Here is a 26,667-nt window from a genome sequence, read left to right as displayed (position 1 = left end):
GAATCTGGCACATATTATTTTCTGGTTTTTTGTTTGTTTGTTTTTCTTAAGCCTTGACTCTTGTTTCTTAAATTTTTAACCAAACTGTGTCTATTAAAAGTTTTGCCCCCCGCCTTTTCATCTTTCATAGAGTTCTTTATATTTTTGCTAGTGTCCTCAGATTTTGCAGGAAGTTACCCTTTTATCCTTGTTTTCTTCTGCTTGGCTATAGTCATAAGCACTTTAACTATGTGTTTTTATTGAGCTTCTTGGAGAACATGACAACATATCAGCACCTTTATGGTTGACAGAGTACTAGGTAACAGGTTTTCCTCAAAGTTTATATAAAGTCATCAGTTTTTATCTGACTGCACAGTAACTTGTTTGTGGCTTGTGTTCTTTTAATTACTAGTTGATGACAGAATTTTATTTTAAAATTTAAATTAGAAGTTTTTAATATTAACTTAAAATTTTGAAAACCAAGTTATTTTTTAAAGTAAGTTAGTCCATACCAGGAAATTTAACTTGGTGTTTTCCTTGGGATTTTTTTCTCTTTTTTTGGTCCAAACTTCACTCAAGGTCATATAATAAGAAAATCTACTAAAATGTGAATTCAGGGCCAGATTTTAAAATACATCTTTCAAAAAGATGTTAATCTTATACTTTTCTTATAATGGCAGACTTGGCAGCCCCATTTACTTCAATACCATCTGTAGTGGGCACTAATTCCTCTGGGTTGGCCATAGGAAGATTTTATCAACAGGTCATTATTTAATCATTGTTGTAATGGTACATAGTGGATGTGCATATTATGTTAGTCTTGTAATTAAATATAAAGTTAAATGCTACTAATAGGATGATCCAAAAAATTAGACATACTCTCTTTCTCATTCTAATTAGATGCCTTGCTTTTCTATACCTGCTACAAAGTCAGAGTGTAAAAGTTTGTACACATAAATAGAAAATAAAGATATTTCTACTTTAAAAGAGTATTTTCTTTTCCATTAATGGAAATTGTATTTAAGATGTTGCATAATACCATTTCTATTTTAGCTTTTTAGTAAATACTTATTTGATTGGAATCTAAACTTGAAGGCTTTAATCAGCTTTTGTGTCCTGTTCAGCATCACTTTTCTGGTGGATGAAATCCTCAACATGGGTACATAATCTCTTTCAGAAGACTTCACTTATCTAAAATATCAATTAACTCTTAATCTACAGACTTTTCCCTATGCACACCACTTTAGGAGAAAGAGGCAAATCATAAGAGAAAGTTGATGAATATGTTTTTGGGGTATTGCAGAAGTGGTGAGAAGACCTAGATTTCAATCTTTATTAGCTATTTATTGATTGTGTAGCCTTGAGCAAATCATTTAAACACTTCGATTCAATACCCACGTCTCTGAAATGAGTTATGAGTTATGTGTAGATAAAATTTTAGTAATAGGATAAAACTGCTTAATAAACTAAAGTACTATATAAATCGAGGGTATTATTTGCATAAATTAATTCCAGCATCTATAATCCCTTGAAAATAAAATTAATATCCTGAGCAATGCCTTGGAAACAAGATAATCCAGTGAAGATTATTACGGTTAGTATATTCTAATTATTCAGTAAAGTCCATTTGTTATGTATTTTAGAAATGTTTTCAAGAATAAGCATCTAAAGATAAGATTTCTGGTGACTATTTTATTCATTAGATCATCCTATTAACCTGAATGTATAATTCCCTAAGTGTTTCCGTTTCTAAAAGTTTAAATGTCCAATGAGTGTTTATATGGGAAGCCTGTCATATAGTATATTATTATACGTCCACACAAAGATTTTGCTAAATGTTCAAAATTACCTAGAAGAAAAATATTTGAATATTAAGTATTTTTTTTTAGAAAGCAAGTGAAAAGTCTTTTTTAGTCTGGCCTCTTAAAATACTGAAACATTTTTTCAAAGTTTAAGAAGTGAATAATATTGATAGTTATGTGATTCTGTTTTAGCAAGTCAGGATCATTTTATTTTTTTTAATATTTTATTTATTTATTTGACAGAGAGAGACACAGCGAGAGAGAGAACACAAGCAGGGGGAGTGGGAGAGGGAGAAGCAGGCTTCCCGCAGAGCAGGGAGCCCAATGCGTGGCTCGATCCCAGGACTCTGGGATCATGACCTGAGCTGAAGGCAGACGCTTAACAACTGAGCCACCCAGGCGCCCCAAGTCAGGATCATTTTAAACAAGTCATCTTCTGGCTTATGTATTCCAGAATATGTGCCATGTGCTATATTTATAATTGTATTAATCTTCATTTACTTTGTTAAAAACTACTATGTAGGTTTTTTCAGATTTCTTTTTATCCACTATTAGTACTTTTAAGCAGAAAGGAGTGCATGTATATTGAATTGAAGTAAAATTTCAAAATAAGGTGACATTTTGGTAATGTTTAGTTTAATTTTTAATATTTCAGTGTTTTTGAAGAAACTGACACAGATTTACAAGAGCTTCAGGCCTCTATGGAACAGTTACTTAGGGAACAACCTGGAGAAGAATACAGTGAGGAGGAAGAATCAGTCTTAAAGAACAGTGACATAGAACAGACTGCAAATGGGACAGATCTGGCAGATGAGGATGACAATCCCAGCAGTGAAAGTGCCCTAAATGAAGAATGGCATTCAGGTACGTTGTCATGATCATGGGACTTTTTTTTTTTTCAATGTATACAAATATTTCAAGTAGAGTATATTTTTCTGATACCTGATATGAACAGTTTCCAAATTTAAATAAAACTGAAGTATGCTTCTGTGTCTCTGACTTTTATTTATTCTTTTTCTTTTCACACAAATGCCCATATACATTTGTTCCATTTCTTTCCCATTAAATTTTGGAAATGCTTTTGAAGCATTTTTATTGCTTTCTTATCTTTCTTGACTTATTTTTCTAGTACTAAAGATAACAGCCTAGTTTTCTTTTTTTTTTTTAATAAAGATTTTATTTATTGACGGACACAGCGAGAGAGGGAACACAAGCAGGGGGAGTGGGAGAGGGAGAAGCAGGCTTCCCGCCGAGCAGGGAGCCTGGTGCAGGGCTCAATCCCAGGACCCTGGGACCATGACCTAAGCCAAAGGCAGACGTCCAACGACTGAGCCACCCAGGCGCCCCAACCTAGTTTTCTTAGCACTTTATATTATACAGAGAGCTTCCACATACAGTGGTTAACCAGCAGGGTTAATGCTGAAAGCAGTTTTTAAAACCTTGACTTTTTTTTTTAAACTGTTCTTTGTTCATAGCATTACCCCTAAGATGCATAGGAAATATGTGTATTTTGAGAACTATATAATGTTTATTTGGGAAGAAGAGTTAATGTGAAAAGGAACAATTCTTCAGTAACTTTGTCTTTTACTAGAATGTATCCAAGTGTCTTGGACATATTCATGACATAAAACATATATAGCATTTATAATACTTTCTAAATGCTTTACTAAAGTTTTATGATATGTAGCATAAGTCATCTGCCTCCTGCATGATTTTTCATGTTTTGGCCTATGTTTAATGTCAACTTTTTAAAAACAGTTAGGGTTGGTTTGCCTGAGTGCAGAACATATGAGTATGCTTTTTTCATTTTTTACTCCATTAGAATGTTTTTATTCTAATCTGGTTTACTGTTTATGTCTATAAAAGAAAAGATTCCCAAAGTAACAGTCTTGTTAAGACATTTATATACATTGATTTCCTGCAAAAATTGTAATGACAAAAACCTTATATTGAAAGTACAAGTGGTCTTTCAGTGACATCACTCATCAAAAAGAATTTTAGTGTGTTAGGGTAAGAATTATTTTATTCATTCTTTATTTTTTAAAGATTTTATTTTTTTTGTCATAAAATATCTTTTTATTTCTGTTTTTTAGATAACAGTGATGGTGAGATTACCAGTGAATGTGAATATGATAGTGTCTTTAACCATTTAGAGGAACTGAGACTTCACCTGGAGCAGGAAATAGGCTTTGAAAAATTCTTTGAGGTTTATGAGAAAATAAAAGTAAGTAAAATGTCAATTAAAACATTTAAGTTTGGGGTACCTGCCTGGCTAAGTAGGTGGAGCATCCAGTTCTTGATCTCAGGGTCATGAGTTCAAGCCCCACCTTGGATGTGGAGCCTACTTAAAAAAAAAAAAATTAATTTTGAAATATGCTCTTTTTGGTTTTGTTTTTCTTTTTTTTTTTTAATATTTATTTGAGAGAGAGAGCATGAGCAGGGGGAGCAGCAGAGGGAGAGGGAGAAGCAGGCTGCCCACTGAGCAGGGAGCCTGATGCGGGACTCGATCCCAGTGGGATCCCAAACTGAGCCAAAGGCAGATGCTTAACCAACTGAGCCACCCAGGTGCCCAAAATATGCTCTTTTTGAATTACTAGTGAAATGTCAGTGACTTTTATAGGTCAGTAGATTTATTATAAATAATAAAGTCTCTAGAGAAAGTTAATATTCATATATTAATTTATATTTGGAAATTTGGTATAGGCTGTTCATGAAGATGAAGATGAAAATATCGAGATTTGTTCAACAATAGTTCAGGATATTTTAGGAAATGAACATGAACATCTTTATGCCAAGATTCTTCATTTAGTCATGGCAGATGGAGCCTATCAAGAAGGTAAGATTTCCTCAGTCTTTATATTTTAAGTAAATGTGCAAAAAACAGGATGACAAATGTAAATTGCTGAGCTTTTTATCACATGCGTTTTGGTGAGATCTATATTGGAATCATACCCCAGTACTAATAGCAATTATAAAATTAACCATGTCATATACTGTTAGTGATTCTATCATTTTTATTGACTTAAGTCCTTTAAGTTCATATTTTTACTTAATTTATAAGTAACATTTGAATGAGATTTTTTTGAAAGACTCCTTATTGGACAGCTCTAGAAATTAGAATACTTTCTTATCAAGGATGTAGAAGTAAACTTTTAGACATACATGCTTCAGCAATATGTACAATTTCTCCTAAGTAATACCAAATATAGTCTCTTCCATTCACAGTAGATGGAATTCATTTATAGTGATTTGAATGTAAACCATTTTTATATTTGGAAAATATTTACCTATAGAATCACTTAAAATATATTAGAACTTTACTGAAAATTATTAAAGTTAAAAATGGTGTTTCCCCTTAAATTTAGTCAAGAGCACTAAACGTGGTACCAGACCAGTGGTATAGTCCTGACTCTGACAAGCTGGTAATGTGACATTAAGTGATTTATTTTAAGTTTCAGTTTCCACTGCTATAAAAGTTTGGTCACCATTTTAATGCACTATGAATTGTTTTCAAAGTACTTATCAAGTGCTTCTTATAGCCTCATACTTTATTACTATGGACATTAAAAAACAGTCTTTGCTTACATGTTGAATTTGGAAGATGAGACATAAGTATATGAAAATGTAAAACTGTATATAAAATGCATATTCTAAAATACTTTTCAGTGCAGTAGGAATTGGAGAAGGGAAGCTTGGATTATAAAAAATGGAAAGAAATGTAGAGCCATAATAACGTGTCAGAAAACAGTGAAAATTAATGTATATTAGAGTTAATATTGGAAGCTTCTTACAGAAAATAGTCTTCATTGTATGGAAGTGTTGAATCACTGTATTGTGCACTTGAAATTAATATTACACTGTTAACTAACTGGAATTTAAATTTAAAAAAGAAAATTAGTCTTTGTGATTAGATACTGTGAAGTGTTTAAAATACATAGAGGAAATCATTGAAGGTTTGTGAACTGAAAGAACTGACGGAGTGAAGGAGATGTTTTATAAAGTTCAGTCTCGTAGTAGTATTCTGGATAACTTGGAGAGTCCTAAGATCGCAAATAAGATCTGTTTTGAAGCTGTAGATGCCTTTGGGCACAAGATGGTGAATACCTGGATTTAGTGTTCATACGAGTGGAGCGTTAATATTCAGTTCAGGTATTTCAGAGCCAGGCTTTTAATAAAAATATTTGATATTTTGACTCATGAAAAATCAAGTTTCCGAAAAACAAATTCAAGAATGTCTTTTATTTTGGGAGCAACTTCATTTAGTTAAGTTATAGACTTATTTATATTGACCATAAAGCTCAGCCAAAAAAAAAAAAATGTTTTTGAATTGGTTAAATGTAAGTAAAAATCTTCTAAAAACTCTAATAGTTATTGTTAAGTTAAAACTAGAAAATCTTCAGGTACAGTGAGTACTCCACTGCATCTTCATTACTATTCTTACCTTAACAAAATAACTGTCAAGAAAATGTTACGGTCATTAGCAACAAGTAATGGATTGAATATATGCCAGTAATTAATGCTGCATATGTTCTTAATTATGGTTTTCTTTAGCCTGCTTAATAATTAAGATGATCACAAATAGGCAAAAACAGAATAATGTTTCATTATGTATGGTAGTGCTATGAAACCTATCAAAAGAAACTTAGGGGCGCCTGGGTGGCTCAGTCGGTTAAGCATCTGCCTTCAGCTCAGGTCATGATCCCAGGCTCCTGGGATCGAGTCCCACATTGAGCTCCCTGCTCACTGGGGAGCCTGCTTCTCCCTCTGCCTCTGCCTGCCACTCCCCCAGCTTGTGCTCTCTCTCTCTCTGACAAATAAATAAATAAAATCTTTAAAAAAGAAACTTAAAGGAGCTCCTTTCTTTTCTTTTTAACTTTTTTATTTGACTAAAGTTGACGCACAATGTTATATTAGTTTCAGTTGTACAACATAGTGACTTGACAAGTTTTACTTTATGCTGTGCTCACCACAAGTATAGCTACCGCCTGTCACCAAACAATGCTATTACAGTATCATTAATTATATTCCTTATACTATGCCTTTTCTTCCCATGATTTGTTCATTCCATAACTGGAAGCCTGTATCCCCCACTCTTCTGCACCCATTTTGCCAGTCCTCTCAACCCCCTCTCTGGCAACCATCAGTTTTTCCTATGTATTTGTAAGTCTGATTCTGCTTTTTGTTTCCTTATTCTTTTTATTTTATTTTATCTTAGATTCTACATATGAGTGAAATCATATGGTATTCCTCTTTCTCAGTCTGACTTATTTTACTTAGCAAAATACCTCTGGATCCATTTATGTTGTCACAAAGGACACACTCTCATCCTTTTTTATGTCTGTATGATATTCCAGTGCATGTGTGTATGTGTGTGTGCATGCACACATATACAACATCATATCCATTCATATGTTGATGAACACTTAGGTTGCTTCCATATCTTGGCTATTGTTAATAATGCTGCAATAAACATAGGAGTGCATATATCTTTTCGAATTCGTGTTTTCATTTTCTTTGGGTAAATACCCAGTAGTGGAATTGTTGGAATAAATGGTATTTCTATTTGTAACCTTTTGAGGAGCTTCCATTACTGTTTTCCACAATGGCTATACCAGTTTACTTTCTACCAACAGTGTGCGAGGCTTCCTTTTTCTCCATATCCTCACCAACACTTGTTATTTCTTATCTTTTTGATATTAGCCATTCTGACATATGTGGGGTAATATCCCATTGTGGATTTGCATTTCTCTGATATTAATGATATTGAGCATCTTTTCATGTGCCTGTTAGCTATCTATATGTCTTCTTTGGAAAAATGTCTATTTATGTTCTCTGCCCATTTTTTAATCAGATTGTTTGGTTTTTTTGGTGTGGGGTTGTATAACTTGTTTATATATTTTGGGTATTAACCCCTTACCAGATATATCATTTGCAAATATCCTCTCCCATTCAGTAGGTTGCCTTTTTGTTTTGTTGATGGTGTCCTTTACTGTGCAAAAGCTCTTTATTTTGATGGAGTCCCAGTGGTTTGTTTTTGCTTTTGTTTCCCTTGTCTGAAAGGACATATCTAGAAAAATGTTACTATGGCTGATGTCAGAGAAATTACTGTGTTTTCTTTGAGGATTTTTATGGTTTCCAGTCTCGCATTAGGGTCTTTAATTTATTTTTGTGTATAGTGTTAGGACATGGTCCGGTTTCATTCTTTTACATGTAGCTGTCCAATTTTCCCACTAGCATTTATTGAAGAGACTGTCTTTTCCCCATTGTATATTCTTGTCTCCATTGTCATAGATGAATTGACCATATAATTAAAGGTTTATTTCTGGGCTCTCTGTTTTCTTCCATTGATTTATATGTCTATTTTTGTACTAGTACCATACGGTTTTGATTACTACAGCTTTGTAGTATATCTTGAAATCTGGAATTATGATACCTTCAGCTTTGTTTTTCTTTCTTCAGATTGCTTTGGCTATTTGGGTTCTTTTGTGGTTGCATACAAATTTGAGTATTCTAGTTTTATGAAAAATACTGTTGGTATTTTGATAAGGATTGCACTGAATCTGTAGATTGCTTTGGGTAATACATTTTAGCAATATTAATTCTAATCCATGAACATGGAGTATCTTTCCATTTGTTTGTCATCTTCAGTTTCTTTCATCAGTGTTTTATAGTTTTCAGAGTACAGGTCTTTCACCTCTTTGGTTTATTCCTAGGTATTTTATTCTTTTTGGTGCAATTGTAAATGGGGTTGTTTTCTTAAATTCTCTTTCTTCTACATCATTATTAGTGTATAGAAATGCTACCGATTTCTGGGTATTAATTTTGTATCCTGAGACTTTACTGAATTATTTATTTTGTCTAGTAATTTTTTGGTGGAGCCTTCAGGATTTTCTTTGTATACTATCATGTCATCTGCAAATAGTGACGTGTTTAACTTCATTGACCAATTTGGATGCCTCTTATATTCTTTTATCATCTGAGTGTTGTGGCTAGAACTTCGTGTTATGTTGAATAATAGTGGCAAGAGTGGACATAAATTGTCTTGTTCCTAATATTAAAGGAAAAGCTCTCAGTTTTTCACCATTGAATATGATGTTAGTTCTGGGGGTTTCATATATGGTCTTTATTATGTTGAGGTATGTTCCCTCTAAACCTATTTGGTGGAGAGTTTTTATGAAGGGATGTTGAATTTTATAAAATGGTTTTTCTGCATCTATTGATGATCATGTGATTTTTATCCTTTGTTTTGTTAATGTAGTATGTCACATTGATTGATTTGTGAATATTGAACTGTCTTTGCGTCCTTGGAATAAATCCCACTTGATCATGGTGAATGATCCTTTGAATGTATTGTTGAATGCAGCTGGCTGAGAATTTTTGCATGTTCATCAGGGATATTGGCCTGTAGTTTTTTCTTTTTGTGGTATCTTTGTCTAGTTTTGGAGTGAGGGTAAGGCTAGCCTCGCAGGATGTATTTGGAACCTTTCCTTCTTCTGATTTTGGAATAGTTTGAGGAGAATAGGTATTAATTCTTTAAATATTTGGTAGAATTCACCTGTGACTCCATCTGGTTCTGGACTTTTATTTTTTGATTATCAATTCAGTTTATTTACCAGTAATCTGTTCAGATTATCTATTTCTTCCTTACTCAGTTTTGGAAGATTGTATGTTTCTAGGAATATATCCATTTCTTCTAGTTGTCCAATTTGTTAGCATATAATTTTTCATAACATTCTCTTATAATCCTTTGTATTTCTGTGTTGTCAGTTGTTACTTCTCTCATTTTTCTCTCTTTCCTTGAGTCTGGCTAAGGGTTTATCAATTTTGTTTATCTTCTGTTTTAAATTATTTTATTTTATTTTATTTATTTATTTGACAGAGAGAGACACAGCGAGAGAGGGAGCACAAGCAAGGGGAGTGGGAGAGGGAGAAGCAGGCTTCCCGCAGAGCAGGGAGCCCGATGCGGGGCTTGATCCCAGGACCCTGGGATCATGACCTGAGCCGAAGACAGACGCTTAACGACTGAGACACCCAGGCTTCCAATTTTGTTTATCTTTTTAAAGAACCAGCTCTTGCTTTCATTGATTTTTTTTCCTATTATCTTTTTAGTCTCTGTCTCATTTATTTCTGCTCTAAATTTATTATGTTCCTTCCTTTTACTCAGCTTGGGCTCTGTCCTTTTTCTGGTTCCTTTAGGTGTATGGTTAGATTGTTTATTTAAGCTTTTTCTTGTTTCTTGACATAGGCTCTTGTCACTTTATTTCCCTCTTAGAACTGCTTTTGCTGCATCCCAGAGATTTTGGACCATTGTGTTTTCATTTTCATTTGTTTCCATGTATTTTTTGGTTTCTTCTTTCTTTCTTAACCCATTGGTTGTTTAGTATCATGTTGTTTAGTCTCCGTGTGTTTGTTTTTTTCCAGTTTTTATCTTGTGATTTATTTCTAGTTTCACACTGTTGTGGTCAGAAAAAACACATTGGTATGATTTCAGTTTTCTTAAGTTTACTAAAGGTTGTTTTGTGGCCAAACATGATCTGTTCTGGAGAATGTTCCATGTGCACTTGAAAAGAATGTGTATTCTGTTGTTTTGGGTTGGAGTGTTCTGTTTATCTATTATGTCCATCTGGTTTAATGTGTCATTCAGAGATACTCTTTCCTTTTTCTTTCCTGCCTGGATGATCTAGCCATTGATGTAAGTGGAATGTTTACATCCCCTACTATTATTATATTACCATCAATTTCTCTGTGTCCATTAATATTTGCTTTATGTATTTAAGGTGCTCCAGTGTTGGGTGCATAGATGTTTACTATTGTTATATCCTCTTGTTAGATTGATCCCTTTATCATTATGTAATGCTCTTCTTGTCTCTTGTTGCAGTCTTTGTTTTATTTTTTATTATTTTTAAAGGTTTTATTTATTTATTTGAGAGAGAGAGAGACAGAGATAGCAAGAGAGTACACAAGTGGGGAGGAGAGGGAGAAGCAGGCTCCCCGCTGAGCAGAGAGCCTGACACAGTGCTCAATCCCAGGACCCTGAGATCATGACCTGAGCCTAAGGCAGACGCTTAACCAACTAAGCCACCCAGGACCCCCTGCAGTCTTTGTTTTAAAATCTGTTTTGTCTAATATAAAGTATTGCTACCATGCCTTTTTTTTTCTTCCACTTGCTTGGTAAATGTTTTTCCATCCCTTCACTTTCAGGCTATATGTGTCTTTAGATCTGAGGTGAATCTTATGTAGGCAGCATATAGATGGGTTGCGTTTTTTGTTTTTGTTTTTGTTTTTTTATGCATCCCACCACCCTATGTCTTTTGATTGGACCATTTAAGCCATTTACATTTAAAGTAAGTAATTGGTATATATGTACTTATTGCCATTCTGTTGTTTTCTGGTTATTTTTGTAGTTGTCTGTTCCCTTCTTCTCTTGCTCTCTTTCTTTGTGATTGATGAATTTCTGTAGTATTATGTTTGGCTTTTTTTTTTCTCTTTATTTTTTGTATATCTATTACAGGTTTTGGGTTTGTGGTTACCATGAGGATCATATATAACATCCTAAGTATACAGCAGTCTATATTAATTTGATGGTAATTTAAGTTCAAACACATTCTTAAAAAACTTTTTTTCTCCCTCCTCCACCTTTAATGTACATGCTGTCATATTGTATGTCCTTTTCATCATTTTCTTATGTCTAATTATAGCTATTTCTTTTCAACTTAAAGAATTCCCTTTAACATTTCTTATAAGGCTGGTTTAGTAGTAATAAATTCCTTTATCTTTTTTTGTCTAGGAAACTCTAACTTTCCCTCAAATATGAAGGATAATTTGCCAGGTAGAGTATTCTTTGTTGTAGGTTTTTTCCTTTCAACACTTTGAATATATTATGCTACTCTCTTCTGGCTTACAAAATTTCTGCTGAAATCAGCTGAGAGCTTTATTGGTTTTCCCTTGTAGGTTTATTGTTTCTCCCTTGCTGCCATTAAAAGTCTGTCTTTTTTCATCCTTAACCTCTGACATTTTAATTATTATGTGTCCTCGTGTGGACTCCTTGGAACTCCCTGTGCTTCTTGGACCTGAATGTCTATTTCCTTTCCCAGGTTAGGGAAGTTTTTAGCTATCATTTCCTCAAGTTTTCTACCCCGTTTCTCTCTCTTCTTCTTCTTCTTCTGGGACCCCTATAATATGAATGTTTCTTTGTTTGATGTTGTCTAAGAGGTGCCTAAACCTATCCTCATTTTAAAATTTTTTTTTTCTCTTTTTGATGTTCATTTGGGTGCTTTCCATTTCCCTATCTTTCAGATTATTGATATGTTCTTCTACATCCACTAAATCTACTGTTGATCCTGAAGGGAGATGTTTTCCTTTAAAGAAATATTAAGGAACCATAACATCACTCTGGGGGGAAAATGTCAGAACTTACATATCCAAATAAATAATAGTTTCTTTAAAGTAGAGATATAAATTTATCTAATTTAGATTCTCCATTACACAAAATATCTTGGAACTTTTGGAAGTTCACTGACAGCTTATATACCAGGTTATTTTAATGGTCTTTCTTTGTATGAGTCTTTATTCTGGGCACATTTAGGTATTTTTGGACAAAGTTTTAGTTTCTTGAAGCCAAGCTTAGTGAATGAAGTGGGAATCAAGATAAATTTGTGGTCTTTTAGTTTTTAGGTATCTCACCATGAAGTAATGAGCTTAATTTTTAAAGTAAATTTGTAAACTGATTCTGAATAATTTGAACAAGAATTCTTTTCTAGAATATCTGTCAAAATTAAAGATATGATTTGTATTCTAAAGGGATTTGAGGATTTGAAATGTTTAAAATGTTGCTTAACTTTAGCAATATGAATTATCAGAAGTTTTATTTATATTCTATCTTGTCAAAAAATTTAACATTGCACTTAAAAATATATACAGTACAAGGTAAAAATAAGTTTAAAAAATGCTTGGGAAAGTCACATATCAGGCAAATGAGCCTAAGCAATGATTATTAAGCCAAGAATGAGGTGAGAATACAAAGTTAATGTTCAAAGGGTCTCTACATTTTGTGAGAATAGGTCATGAATTTGGTGCTTATCTTTCTAGCAGAGCAGGAAACCTAATTAATTACATGGGTCACTGTTCTCAAGACAAAACATCTCACTCAGAAGACAGCTGTTTTTGGTATTAAAACAAAGGAACAATTTGCCCATGATTCTTAAAAAGAGGGCACAATCATACAGTGTTCCTCAAATTTTAATTACATGTGGATTTCTTTAAAGGGGAAATTTTTTTTAGACTTCAAGAATCTAAGTCCATAGGCCTTAGTGAAAAACTCAAGTCTTAGTCTTTCAAAATATCTGTCAGGGGGCGCCTGGGTGGCTCAGTTGGTTAAGCGACTGCCTTCGGCTCAGGTCATGATCCTGGAGTCCCGGGATCGAGTCCCGCATCGGGCTCCCTGCTCAGCAGGGAGTCTGCTTCTCCCTCTGACCCTCCCCCCTCTCATGCTCTCTGTCTCTCATTCTCTCTCTCAAATAAATAAATAAAATCTTTAAAAAAAAAAAAAAAATATCTGTCAGTTGAGAATCACTACTGTAAAAGAGATGTTTTTCCTCTGAATATTGAAATACTATTTTTGTTTTCAAAATTAATATATAAAATTTAAACATTACTGGGGCGCCTGGGTGGCTCAGTCATTAAGCATCTGCCTTCGGCTTGGGTCATGATCCTGGGGTCCTGGGATCAAGCCCCGCATCGGGCTCCCTGCTCGGGGGGGAGCCTGCTTCTCCCTCTCCCACCCCCCCTGCTTGTGTTCCCTCTCTCTCTGTCAAAAAATAAAAAAATAAAATAAAATAAATAAAAAATTTAAACATTATCTGGAACTTGAATATTTCTGATTATATTGAGATCTTGGACCCTGTTTTATAAAACAGCGCTATATAATGGACTAAAAATTATCTTCAGTAATTTTTACAATATTTGGATTTCAGGGGCCTCTTTCTCATAATATGATATTGTGTAGTTTAATGACATGAAAACCAGAGAATGACTCCACTTAAGTTAATCTGTGAAGAATACCAAACTAGTTTTATTTGTATTCATACTGTTTAACCTTCTGGCAATTCTCCATAAGTATTGTTTCAATACTGCTTTTTGTAAGTAATCAACAGTGTGCTTAGGGTTCAACTTTGCTTGACAAATATTTGGAAAACCTTTATTTGGTATTGCTCCTTAAGCTGAGAACTGTAGCAGTTTACTGAGCCACAAGGTAGAATTGACATGTTTTTTGGGTAGTTGAGTGGCTTCAAAAGGCTCCATGCCTACATAGAAGTCTATCTCTCCTACAAAGTACCAAAAATCAGGCTAGGCTTATACACTCCTCAAGAAATGATACTGGGAGAGGGTTCAACATGGCAGCTTAGGAAGATCCTAAGCTTACCTCCTTCCACAGGCACAACAAATCCACAACTACATATAGAATAATTCCTCCTGAAGGGGTCCTAGAAAGTGGATGAATGAAGCCTCCACAACAAGGGACAGCACTGAGATGGGTAGAAGAGGCAGAGATATGATCTCACTACAGAAAAAACCCACACCCCTGGTGCAGCACTCCATGGTCAGGAGGAATATCAAAGGTATAGAACTTTTTTGTGAGGAATGATTGATTTGAGCTCCATATCAGGCACCCCAGCCCTGAGATCCTACAGAGGAGAGACAAGTCCCCAAAACACCTGGCTTTGGAAATTGACATAGATCTATAGAGAAAGGAATACCCACACTTAAAGGTCTTGAATCCAAACTCATTCAACCCAGAAACCAGCACAGAACACCAGATTAAAAAGCACATAAACCATACGTGAAGGAGAACACTTACTCATCTTAGAGCAACTGCTGCAACTGCTGGATTCTTCCCAGGGACAGAGACACTGGCAGCAGTCATGTTTACTACCTTGTTCTGTCACGCTGATCCTGGCACTGACAGGAGCCATTATGGAATTCTACCTGTAGACAGCTAATGCCAGGGGACATGCACCAGTCAGAGCTCTATACAACCCTTCACCTTGGCTGGGCCTCATTGCTATCTGGGCTAGAGACAACCCCCTCCCACCAGTGTATCCACAGCAGTCAAGGTTCCACCACAACAGGAGGATACATGCAGCCCACACAGGTGCTCTTTGGAGCACCTGGCTCTGGTGGCAAGGGGTAGGGGGGATTGTGTTGTGCTTCTGGGCTATATAGGACATGTCCTACATGAAGCCTTCCTTCAGACCAAGAAATGTACCTGAACCACCTAATACACAGAAAAGATGCAAGAGTTAGGCAAAATAGGAGATGGAGGAATATGTCCCAACAAAAGAGAAAGACAAAACCTCAGAAAAAGAACTGAAGAAAATGAAGATAAGCAGTTTACCTGATAAAGAGTACAGTGTAATAGTCATAAAAATGCTGACTGAACTCAGGGGAAGAGTGGATGAACACCATGAGAATTTCAAAAAAGAGATAGAAAATAAAAAAGTAGCAATCAGAGAGGAAGAATACATTAACAAAATGAAAAACACACTAGAGAGAATAGATAGCAGATTAGATGATACTCAGCACAGATCAGTGAACTGTAAGACAGGATATTAGAAATCACTCAAACTGAACAGCAGAAAGAAAAAAAATTAGGATAGTTTAAGGGACCTATGGAACAACATCAAGCATACTAACATTTACATTATAGGGGACTCAGAAGGAGAAGAGAGAAAGGGTCAGAAAATTTATTTGAAGAAATAATAGCTGGGATGCCTGGGTGGCTCAGTTGGTTAACATTTGCCTTCAGCTCAGGTCATGATCTCAGGGTCCTGGGTTCAAGTTCTGCATTGGGCTTCTTGCTCAGCAGGGAGCCTGCTTCTCCCTCTGCCTGCCACTCCCCCCTGCTTGTGCACTCACACTCTCTCTCTCTGACAAATAAATAAAATATTTTTAAAAAAAGAAAGAACGAAAGACTAGCTGAAAACGTCCTTAGCCTGGGGAAAGGAAACACATCTAGGTCCGGGAAGCACAGAGGGTCGCAAACAAGATGATCCCAAAGAGAGCCACACTAAGACACATAATAATTAAAATGTCAAAAATGAAAGATAAAGAGAAAATCTTTAAAGCGGCAAGAGAAAATAAGAAAATAAGGGAACCTTTATAGACTATCAGCTGAACCCTCATGGACTATCAGAAATTATTCAGGCCAGAAGAGAGTTGCATGATATATTCAAAGTGCTGAAAGGAAAAAAACTAACAACCAAGAATATTCTACCAGACAAGGTTAATATTCAGAATTGAAGGGGAGATACAGTTTCCCAGACAAGCAAAAGTTACAAGAATTCATCACTACTAAGTCAGCTTTACAAAGAAAAGAAAAGGCAGGCCATAACTAGGAATAAGAAATGATATTAAAAAAAATCACACCGGTAGAGGCAAACATATAGGACAGATAGTGAGTCAGTGACTTACAGAGCTAGTATGAGGGTTAAAGATAGAAGTAATAAAATCAACTAAATGTACAATAACTACTGATGGGATACACTAAACAAAAAAATGTAAAATAAAGTATGACATCAAAAACTTAAACATGATGTGGGGTGGGGGGGGAAATGTAGTGCTTTTATAATGTATTCAAAATTAAATACCCACCAATTTAAAATAGACTGGCATATACATAAGTTGTTATATATGAACCTCACAGTAACCACAAACCAAAAACCTGTAATACATACACAAAAAATAAAGAGAAAGGAGATCAAATTTAACTCTAAAGAAAATTAGTAAATCATAAGGGAGCAAAAAAAGAAGAAATGAATAGAGAAGAACTACAGAAACAACAAGAAAGCAACAAAATGACAATATATACCTGTAAGTAAGTAGACTAAATCCTTCACTCAAAAGACATAGGGTGGCTAAATGTATATTTAAAAAAAAAAGTCCTATCTGTATGCTATCTACCAGAGACTCACATCAGATCTTAAGACACACACAGACTGAAAGTGAAGGGATAGAAAAAGATACTACATGCAAATAGAAATGACAAGAAAAGCAGTACTTATCAAATTAAATAGACCTTAAAACAAAGACTATAAGAAGAGACAAAGAAGGGATAAAGGGATCCATCCAACGAGAAGGTATAACACTTATAAATATTTATGCACCTAGCATAAGAGCACCTAAATACAGAATGCAAATATTAACATGCAAAGGGAGAAATTGGCAGCAATACAATAATAGTAGCGACTTTAACACCCCACTTACATCAATGGGTAGATCATCCAGACAGAAAATTAATAAGGAAATATTGACTGTTGAACAACATACTAGACCAGATGGACTTCATAGATATGTACAGAACATTCCATCCAAAAACAGAATATTCTTCTCAAGTGCATGTGAACATTCTCCAGAATAGATCATATGTTAGACCACAAAAAAGTCTCAGTAAAGTTAAAAAGATTGAAATCATATCAAACATCTTTTCTGACCACAGTGGTATGAAACTAGAAACCAACTACAAGAAGGAAACTGGAAAAAAACAAACATGTGAGACTCCAACATGCTACTAAACAACCAATGGATCAAATGATAGAGGAAATCAGAAAAAACCTTGAGACAAATGAAAATGAAAACACAATGCTCCAAAATCTATGGGACACAGCAAAAGCAATTATAAGAAGGAAGGTTATAGCAATACATGTCCATTTCAAGAAACAAGAAAAAGCTTAAATAAACAATCTAACGTTACACCTCAAGGAATTAGAAAAAGAACAAACAAAGCCCATAGTTAGTAGAGGAAAGAAATAATAAAGATCACAGAGGAAATAAAATAGAGACTAAACAAAGAGTGGAAAAGATTAATGAAACTAAAAGTTGGCTACTTGAAAGATAAAATTGATAAATCTTTAGCAAAACTCTAAGAAAAAAAGAGGGCCCAAATAAAATCAGAAATGAAAGAGAAATATTATAACCAATACCACAGACATACAAAGGATCATAAAAGACTACTACAAACAGCTATACACCAACAAATAGAAAACCTAGAAGAAATGGATAGGTTCCTAGAACAAATAGTCTTCTAAAACTGAATTGGGAAGAAATCGAAAATTTGAACAGACTGATTACCAGTAATAAAATTGAAGCAGTAAAAACAAAACAAACAAAACCTCCCAACAAATAAAGTCCAGGACCAGACAGATTCACAGGTAATTCTACCAAACATTTTTTAAAAGTTAGTATCTATTATTCTTAAGCTATTCCAGATTATTGAAGAGGAAAGAATGCTTCCAAGCTCTTTCTATGAGGGCAGCATTACCCTGAGACTTTAATCAGAAAAAGACACTACAAAAAAAAAAGAAAGAAAGAAAAAATTATAGGCAAATATCCCTGGTGAACGTAGATGCAAATCCTTAACAAAATATTAGCAAATTAATTCAACAATACATTAAAAGGATCATATGCCATGATCAAGTGGGATTTATTCTGGGGATGGAAGGATGATACAATATTCACCAATCAATCAATGTGATACACCACATTAACAAAACACAGTGTAAAAGGCATGATCATCTCAGTAGATGCAGTAAAAGCACTTGATAAAATTCAGTATCCATTTATAATATAAACTCTCAACAAAATGGTTATAGAGGGAAGGTACCCCAATATAATAAAGGCCATATATGATAAACCCACAGTAAGCATCATACTTAGTGGTGAAAAAGTTAAAAGCTTTTCCTCTAAGATGAGGAACAAAACACCCACTTTCAGTGTTTTTATTCAATATAGTATTGGAAATCCTAGGAACAGCAGTTGGACAAGAAAAGGAAATAAAAGGCATCCAAATTGGAAAGAAAGAAGTAAAACTGTTACTTTTCCCAGATGAAAGGATACTATGTGGGGAGAACTTTAAAGCCTCCACCCAAAAACTATTAGAAATAATAAATGAATTCAGGAAAGTTGCAAAATACAAAATCAATGTACAGAAATCTGTTATGTTTCTCTGTCTCTTTTAGTTTCAAGTTTTTATTTAAATTCTAGTTAGAACATATAGTGTGATAATGGTTTCGGGAGTAGAATTTAGTGATTCATCACTTACATATAACGCTGAGTGCTCATCACAAGTGCGTTCCTTAATACTCATCATCCATTTAATCTATCCAGCCACCCACCTCCCCACCAGCAACCCTCAGTTTGTTCTTTGTAGTTAAGAGTATGTTTTATGGTTTGCCTTTTTCTCCCCCTATGTTCATCTGTTTCATTTCTTAAATTCCTCCAGTGAGTAAAATCATATGGTATTTGTCTTTCTCTGACTGACTTATTTCACTTAGCATAATACACTCTAGCTCCATCCACGTTGTTGCAAATGCCAAGATTTCTTTCTTTCTTTTTTTTTTCTTTTTTTTTTTTATGGCTGAGTAATATTACTGGAAGTCCTAGCCTCAGCATTCAGACAACAAAAAGAAATAAAAGGCATCCAAACTGGCAAGGAAGTCAAACTTTCACTATTTGCAGATGACATGATACTCTATGTACAAAACCCAAAAGATTCCACCAAAAAATTGCTAGAACCGATACACGAATTCAGTAAAATTTCAGGATACAAAATCAACATACAGAAATTTGTTGCATTTCTATACACCAATAATAAAGCAGCAGAAAGAGAAATCAAGGAATCAGTCCCATTTAAAATTGCACCAAAAAACGTATGATACCTAGGAATAAACTTAACCAAAGAGGTGAAAGATCTGTACTCTGAAAAACTATAAAACACTTATGAAAGAAATTGAAGATGTTGTGTTTCTATGCACTAATAACAAACTAGCAGAAAGAGAAATTAAGAAAACAATCCTACTTATAATTGTATCAAAAAGAGTAAAATACCTAGGAATAAATTTAACCAAGGAGGTGAAAGACCTATACTCTGAAATAAATAAGACATTGATGAAAAAAAATTGAAGATGACACAAATAAATGGAAAGATATACTGTTCAAAATCAGTTGGAAGAAATAATATGTTAAAATATCCAGGGGCACCTGGGTGGCTCAGTCGGTTAAGCATCTGCCTTCGGCTCAGGTCAGGGTCCCAGGGTCCTGAGATCGAGCCCCACATCGGGCTCCCTGCTCCGCAGGAAGCCTGCTTCTCCCTCTCTCACTCTCCCTGCTTGTGTTCCCTCTCGCTGTGTCTCTCTCTGTCAAATAAATAAATAAAATCTTAAAAAAAAAATGTTAAAATATCCATATTACCCAAAGCAGTCTACAGATTCAGTGCAATCCCTATCAAAATAATCCTAAAATTTATATGCAATCACAAAAGACCTTGAATAGCCAAAGCAGTCTTGGGAAAGAAGAACGAAGAGGTATCACACTCCCTGATTTTAAACTATCCTGCAGAGCTGTAGTAATCAAAACTAGCACAAAAACAGACACATATTATCAATGGAACAGAATAGAGAGTGCAGAAATAAACCCATGCTTATATGTTCAATTAACCTACAACAAAGGAGGCAAGAAATTACGGGGAAAAGACAGTCTCTTCACTAAGTGATGTTGGGAAAACTGCAGAGCTACATGTAAAAGAATGAGACTGGACCACTTTCTTTCACCATATATTAAAATATACTTAAAATGGGGCGCCTGGGTGGCTCAGTCGTTAAGCGTCTGCCTTCGGCTCAGGTCATGATCCCAGGGTCCTGGGATCGAGCCCCGCATCGGGCTCCCTGCTCCGCAGGAAGCCTGCTTCTCCCTCTCCCACTCCCCCTGCTTGTGTTCCCTCTCTCGCTGTGTCTCTCTCTGTCAAATAAATAAAATCTTAAAAAAAATAAAAAAATAAAAAAATAAAATAAAATATACTTAAAATGGATTAAAGACTTAAAATAATACTTGAAGCCATAAAACTCTGAGAATAAAACATAGGCAGTAAGTTCTTTGACACTGGTCTTAGCAGTACTTTTTTGGATCTGTCTCCTCTGACAAGGACAACAAAAGCAAAAATATACAAGGGGTACCACATCAAACTAAAAAGCTTTTGCACAGCAAAGGAACCCATCAACAAAATGAAAAGGCAACCTCCTGAATGGGAGACGATATTAAAAAAAGACATGTTCAATAAGGGATTAACATTTGAAATATATAAAGAACTCATAAAACTCAATATTGAAAAAAAAAAATCAATTAAAAAAAGGCTGAGGACCTGAACAGCAATTTTTCCAAAGAAGACATAAAGATAGCCAACAGGCACATGTAAAGATGTTCCACATCACTCACCATCAGGGAAATACAAGTCAAAACCACAAAGAGATACCACCTTAAACCTGTCAGAATGGCTATTATGAAAGAGACAGGAAATAGCAAGTGTTGACAAGGAGGTAGAGAAAAGGGAACTCTTGGTGGGAATGTAAATTGGTGCAGCCATTATGGAAAACGGTATGGAGGTTCCTCAAAATATTAAAAAATTAACTGCCATACAATCCATCAATTCCATTTCTAGGTAATTATCCAAAGAAAATGAAAATACTAAATCAGTGGGGCACCTGGCTGGCTCAATTGGTAGAGCATACGACTCTTGATCTCTGGGTTATGGGTTCAAGCTCCATGTTGGGTGTAGAGATTACTTAAAAAAAAAAAATACTAATTCAAAAAGACATATGCACTCATATGTTCATTGCAGTAACAGTAGCCAAAATATGGAAGCAACCCAAATGTCCATGGATAGGTAAATGGATAAAGATGTGGCAAATATACACAATGGAATACTACTCAGCCAACAGAAAGAGTGAATTCTTGCCATTTGCAACAACATGGATAGACCTATAGAGTACTGTGCTACAGGAAATAAATCAGAAATATATGACTTTACTTACATGTGGAACCCAAAAAACAAAAGAAACAGGACAGTAACAAAAACAGACTCATAGATACAGAGAACAAACTGGTGGTTGCCGAAGTGGAGGGAAGATGGGGGGAATGGATGGAATAAGTGAAGGGATTTAGAGGTACAGTCTTCAGTTATAAAAGAAGACAAGGGATATAATGTACAGCATAGGGAATATAGTTAATAATATTGTAACAGCTTTGTACAGTGACAGATGATAACTAGACCTTGTGACCATTTTGTAGTGTATATACATATCAAATCAATATATTGTACACTTGATACTAATACAATATTGTGTATCTGTTAGTCTTCAATCTAAAAAAAGAAACAATATCAGAACTTCATACAAATTTCATATCACGCAAAAGGGAATGAGGACCCTGAAGTTCTGTATCATAAAGCCTATCAGTATTTCCTTTAGCCTAGAAAAAGTATAAAGCAGTTAGTCAAATGCTTCCCTTGTAAACCTTTTTAAAAATATCTCACTGAAGCCCCTAAAACATTGCAACTTACTAATATGCAAAAATTATATATACTAATATATAAATCACTAAACTGGTTGTAAAATGTATTTGGAACTATATGAATAAATTGCTGTTTTGTATTGTTAATCCTAAAACCTGTATTGTTAAATGTTGGACAGTGATTGGATTTAGAATAACTATTTCAAAGTCATTCTTACTGGAAATACTTAGACCCTAGATCTAGTTGTCTTATAGATTGTTCTTTTAGGCCACATTAGGAGATAATAATTAAACCAGGTGATCTACATATGGTACTTAAACACTTTGATATTCTTTTTTAGGGGAGGGGGAGATTAATGAAGGGAGAGGATAGGTAAATTATATCTAGCTCACCCAAAAGCGCTATCAGTGTCATTAAGAAATAAGTTAAAAAGAAAATTATCTGAAACACATTTCTGTTTTATTTTACTAAAAATGATCTGAGTCCTCAAAAGATGGCCCCCTTTCTTCGGCTGCCTGATACTGTTAGAATATAGGTAAGCATCTACAACTGCAGCTATTAGGAAAATTAATGCCATTTAGTCCATAGCTAAGTACTGTCCAGAGTCAGAAGTCAAATACAACTAGTAAAATGTGTAAATTTTTTTACATTATTCCTCAAAAATTCCTCCACAAGGGAAAGGATTATAACTGTGGTCAATGGTAGAATGGCGAAGGCCACCAAGTCCTCGTGTAGAAAAGCAATCTTGGCAGTCCACACCTGTAGACCTTCCTTCCACATTTATTTTAGAGTATTGTACTGTGTTTATGTAATGAAGTTCTCTATAGCAGCTAAAACAAATGAACTAAACTTTCATCTATCAGTATGAATAAGCCCCACAAATATGATGAATGGAATAAGTAGGACAGAGAACCGTTTATGTAATGTTTAAAAGCAATATTATTTAGGTGTGCATATATGCAATAAAAGTAAAAAAAACATGAAAAAGATGCACATCAGTTTAGGATATTGATAATGCCCTTGGGCAAGAAGAAAAGACAACAAGATTGGAAAAGGGTACTTTCTATCTATAATATGTTTTTCTTAAAAAATAACCCAAATCAATATGACCCAAAATTAACTTTTATTAATTCTCAGTACTGGGTACATGTGTGTTCATTAGTTTGCTCTCTGTACTTTTCTATTTGAAACATTGTGAGACCAATGGAACAGAAGAGAGCCCAGATATGGACCCTCAACTCTATGGTCAAATAATCTTCGACAAAGCAGGAAAAAATATGCAATGGGAAAAAGACAGTCTCTTCAATAAATGGTGCTGGGAAAATTGGACAGCTATATACAGAAGAATGAAACTCGACCATTCTCTAACACCATACACAAAGATAAACTCAAAATGGATGAAAGGCCTCAATGTGAGACAAGAATCCATCCAAATCCTAGAGGAGAACATAGGCAGTAACCTCTTTGACATTGGCTGCAGGAACTTCTTTCAAGATACATCTCCAAAGGCTAGTGAAACAAAAGCAAAAATGAACTTTTGGGACTTCATCAAGATAAAAAGCTTCTGCAGAACAAAGGAAACCGTCAACAAAACAAAGAGGCAACCCACAGAATGGGAGAAGATATTTGCAAATGACACTACAAAGCACTGATTTCCAAGATCTATAAAGAACTTCTCAAACTCAACACCCAAAAAACAAATAATCCAGTCAAAAAATGGGCAGAAGACATGAACAGACACTTCTCCATGGAGGCCCTACAAATGGCTAACAGACACATGAAAAAATGTTCATCGTCATTAGCCATCAAGGAAATTCAAATCAAAACCCCATTGAGATACCACCTTACACCAGTTAGAATGGCAAAAATTGACAAGGCAAGAAACAACAAATGTTGGAGAGGTTGTAGAGAAAGGGAAACCCTCTTACACTGTTGGTGAGAATGCAAGCTGGTACAGCCAACTGGATTTTAATGAAAGATCATTTTTGCTCGAGTGTGGAAGATTGTGATTGCTGTGTAGGATTAAATCAAGCAGTCTGTTTAATTCATTCAACTATGTTTTTTTAGAATAAAGAAAAATTGGAAGCAACCAACATAAGTAGAAATGGTTAATTTAATTATGCCTTATCTGTAAAATAAAATACTATGCAGCCACTGACATGGAGCATATCCATGATTCATTCTTTCTCAACATATTGTAAAATTTTCATCATATGTAAAAGTTGAAAGAACTTTACATTTATCACCCATATACCCAGCACCTAGATTCTGCCACTAATATTTTAGAATCTTGCTTTATCACTTATCTATTCTTCCATCCATTATATGCATTAAAGAGGAAATATGCAATTAAAAAGATTTTGAAAGTTTTTTCAAAATTTGTTACTTGCATAGAATTATTGACATTGGCCGTCTTTGGCTTATAGATGATTTTTGTTTCCCACTTTATTCTTCATTGTACTGTTTGAATATTTTACACCGAGTATGTGATATTGAATAATATTAAGTGATCTTAAATAAAAACTACACTTAAAACTACATTAAAGCTCTTTTCCTTTACCGTAAAAAAGAATTAGTTTTTTAGATACAGTTTGATTTGCAATGAAGTGAACTAATTTTTTTTTCTTTTTCACAGATAATGATGAATAATCATCAGAACATTCTTTAATTCTCAACTGTATGAAAACATTTATATTTGGCTCATCAGAAAAACAAGCTGCAGGGGGAAATGTAGCAATTTTCTACAAATATCAGATTTAAGATGGGCATGCTGATTGCATGAAAAAGATGGAGAAACATGCCATTTTTCAATTAAGATTCTAGTATTTTACCTATTTTATTTTGTTCATTGAGTTCTATAGTAACCTCCTACAGAATATATGCTTTATTAAATTATCCAACCAAAGCATAAGAGACATTGATCCAGAACTGGACTTAATGGTTCTGAAAAAGATTTACTAATGCAGTAAGGTAACTTTTACTTTGAGCAAATGTCTTTAAGATGAGAGAATTACTTAAGTTATGAAAGATTTGCCTATGGTTTTTCATTTAAGTATTTAAGCATGACCTTTTTTTCTGTCTACATGTTTTCGTATCCAGCAATTTAGTATTAAATAACCTTGTGAAGGGCTCTATTTAAATCTTTACATTTTGAAGATGGAATTTTTAGCCTTAAAGTTTATATTTTCCATCTTTTTTCAACCAGTGTGTCTCTTCAACTAGCTCAGTGGAACAGGCTGTAGAGGTCAGTCTTAGAAATCATTGAAAACTTTGATTATGGAAAAATAACAAAATTGTATTTCCTGGTATTTAAAAAGTTCGTTAATTGTTTCTTTTGAAGGACCAGAATCAGGAATATTATGTTGAAAAATCAGTTTATGAATTTTAACATTGACGTAGCATATATCATAAAGTTGCCCTTTTTGTTTTTAACTTTCATGTATATGCTTCCAGGGCAATACAGAAAAAGGAATTGTTTTTATTTTGACACTGTGACAGTTTGGGTAACTAGCATTCCAAAGGGGGGGAAATGTTTGCCTCTTTTATTTCCATTATGGTCATTAAAATGATGGTCACACAGCTTCAATTGCAATGTGCCAGGTATTACATGGTTTCATTAGAGATATCTAAAGTCCAGATGCTTTTAGTAATAAAAGCATAATTTTTGAAACTGGAGTACATAGCGGTCTGGTTGGCATAATCTATAATTTGAACAGTAAAATCTTATCTTGCAGCACTATCAGTACTAGGCTAACTTTATTATGTATATTATTTCTAACATCCAAAACTACTTGATTTTTATATGTTTATTTTATGATATTACTATTAAATTTTTATTCTCTACCTGAAGTACACTATCAGTTGTCTTTTACTTATTTGCACTATTATTAATAGAATGCTTTTACAATGAGCTGAGAATACTTTGTTTTATCTGATGATTTCCATTATTTTTTTCAAGGAAGAATTTGAATTTTGCACTTTAATTCTCTACAATCCTGAAAAATGAGAATGATCTTTTAGGGAGTTATTTTCTAATTCTTAGCCTATCACAACTATTAGAAAAGCAACTAAGGATATAACGCAGTAGAAAAGTTGTTTAACCATATTTCAAATGTCATTTATATATATATAAGAATAGGGATGACAAATACGATTTATGCCATCTCCAGTCAATTGGTAGTGAGTGGCTCTGGATTTTTATTATGGAAAGATTGTGTCACTGGAAAGAGGGCTATTATTGTTTAATAAGGTCTATTATAAGTGGTCAAAGTGAAGTGTGGAAGCATCTATAGATTTATAAATTAGAGCTAGAAAGGGCTATGAGGATAATTTAGAATTACCTCCATTTAACAGGCAAAGACATTTGAATTGTAAAATGAATGAAGTCGCTTGCATAAAAGGCCAGAGTCAGACTAGTTCCAGGTCTAACATTGTGCTATTAGCACACTGGTTTTTTAATTTATTTCACCTGGAGAGTGAAAAAGAATAAATTCAATAGGAAAAAGTATATTTAGCATTAATACATTAAGAATTCAACAGAGATTTCCT

General features: G+C 34.3%; 1 protein-coding gene across 9 annotated transcripts in view; it reads left to right on the top strand.

Annotated features, from left to right (window-relative positions):
* LOC118519942 (serine/threonine-protein kinase Nek1) overlaps positions 1–25,973 on the top strand; it is a 230,519-nt gene extending 204,546 nt beyond the window's left edge. For all 9 annotated transcript variants that reach the window (XM_078069428.1, XM_078069430.1, XM_078069434.1 and 6 more), the window contains 4 exons: positions 2,437–2,645; positions 3,875–4,005; positions 4,485–4,617; positions 24,755–25,973. In XM_078069428.1, coding sequence (XP_077925554.1) covers positions 2,437–2,645; positions 3,875–4,005; positions 4,485–4,617; positions 24,755–24,768 — 487 coding nt within the window. In that variant the 3' untranslated portion in view covers positions 24,769–25,973. The remainder of the gene's footprint in view (positions 1–2,436; positions 2,646–3,874; positions 4,006–4,484; positions 4,618–24,754) is intronic.
* The last annotated feature ends 694 nt before the right edge of the window (positions 25,974–26,667 follow it).

This window comes from Halichoerus grypus, chromosome 3, assembly GCF_964656455.1.
Source record: "Halichoerus grypus chromosome 3, mHalGry1.hap1.1, whole genome shotgun sequence".
Lineage (NCBI taxonomy): Eukaryota > Metazoa > Chordata > Mammalia > Carnivora > Phocidae > Halichoerus > Halichoerus grypus.
The sequence above is the reverse complement of the archived record's forward strand: the minus strand, read 5'-3'. Positions and strand labels throughout refer to the sequence as shown.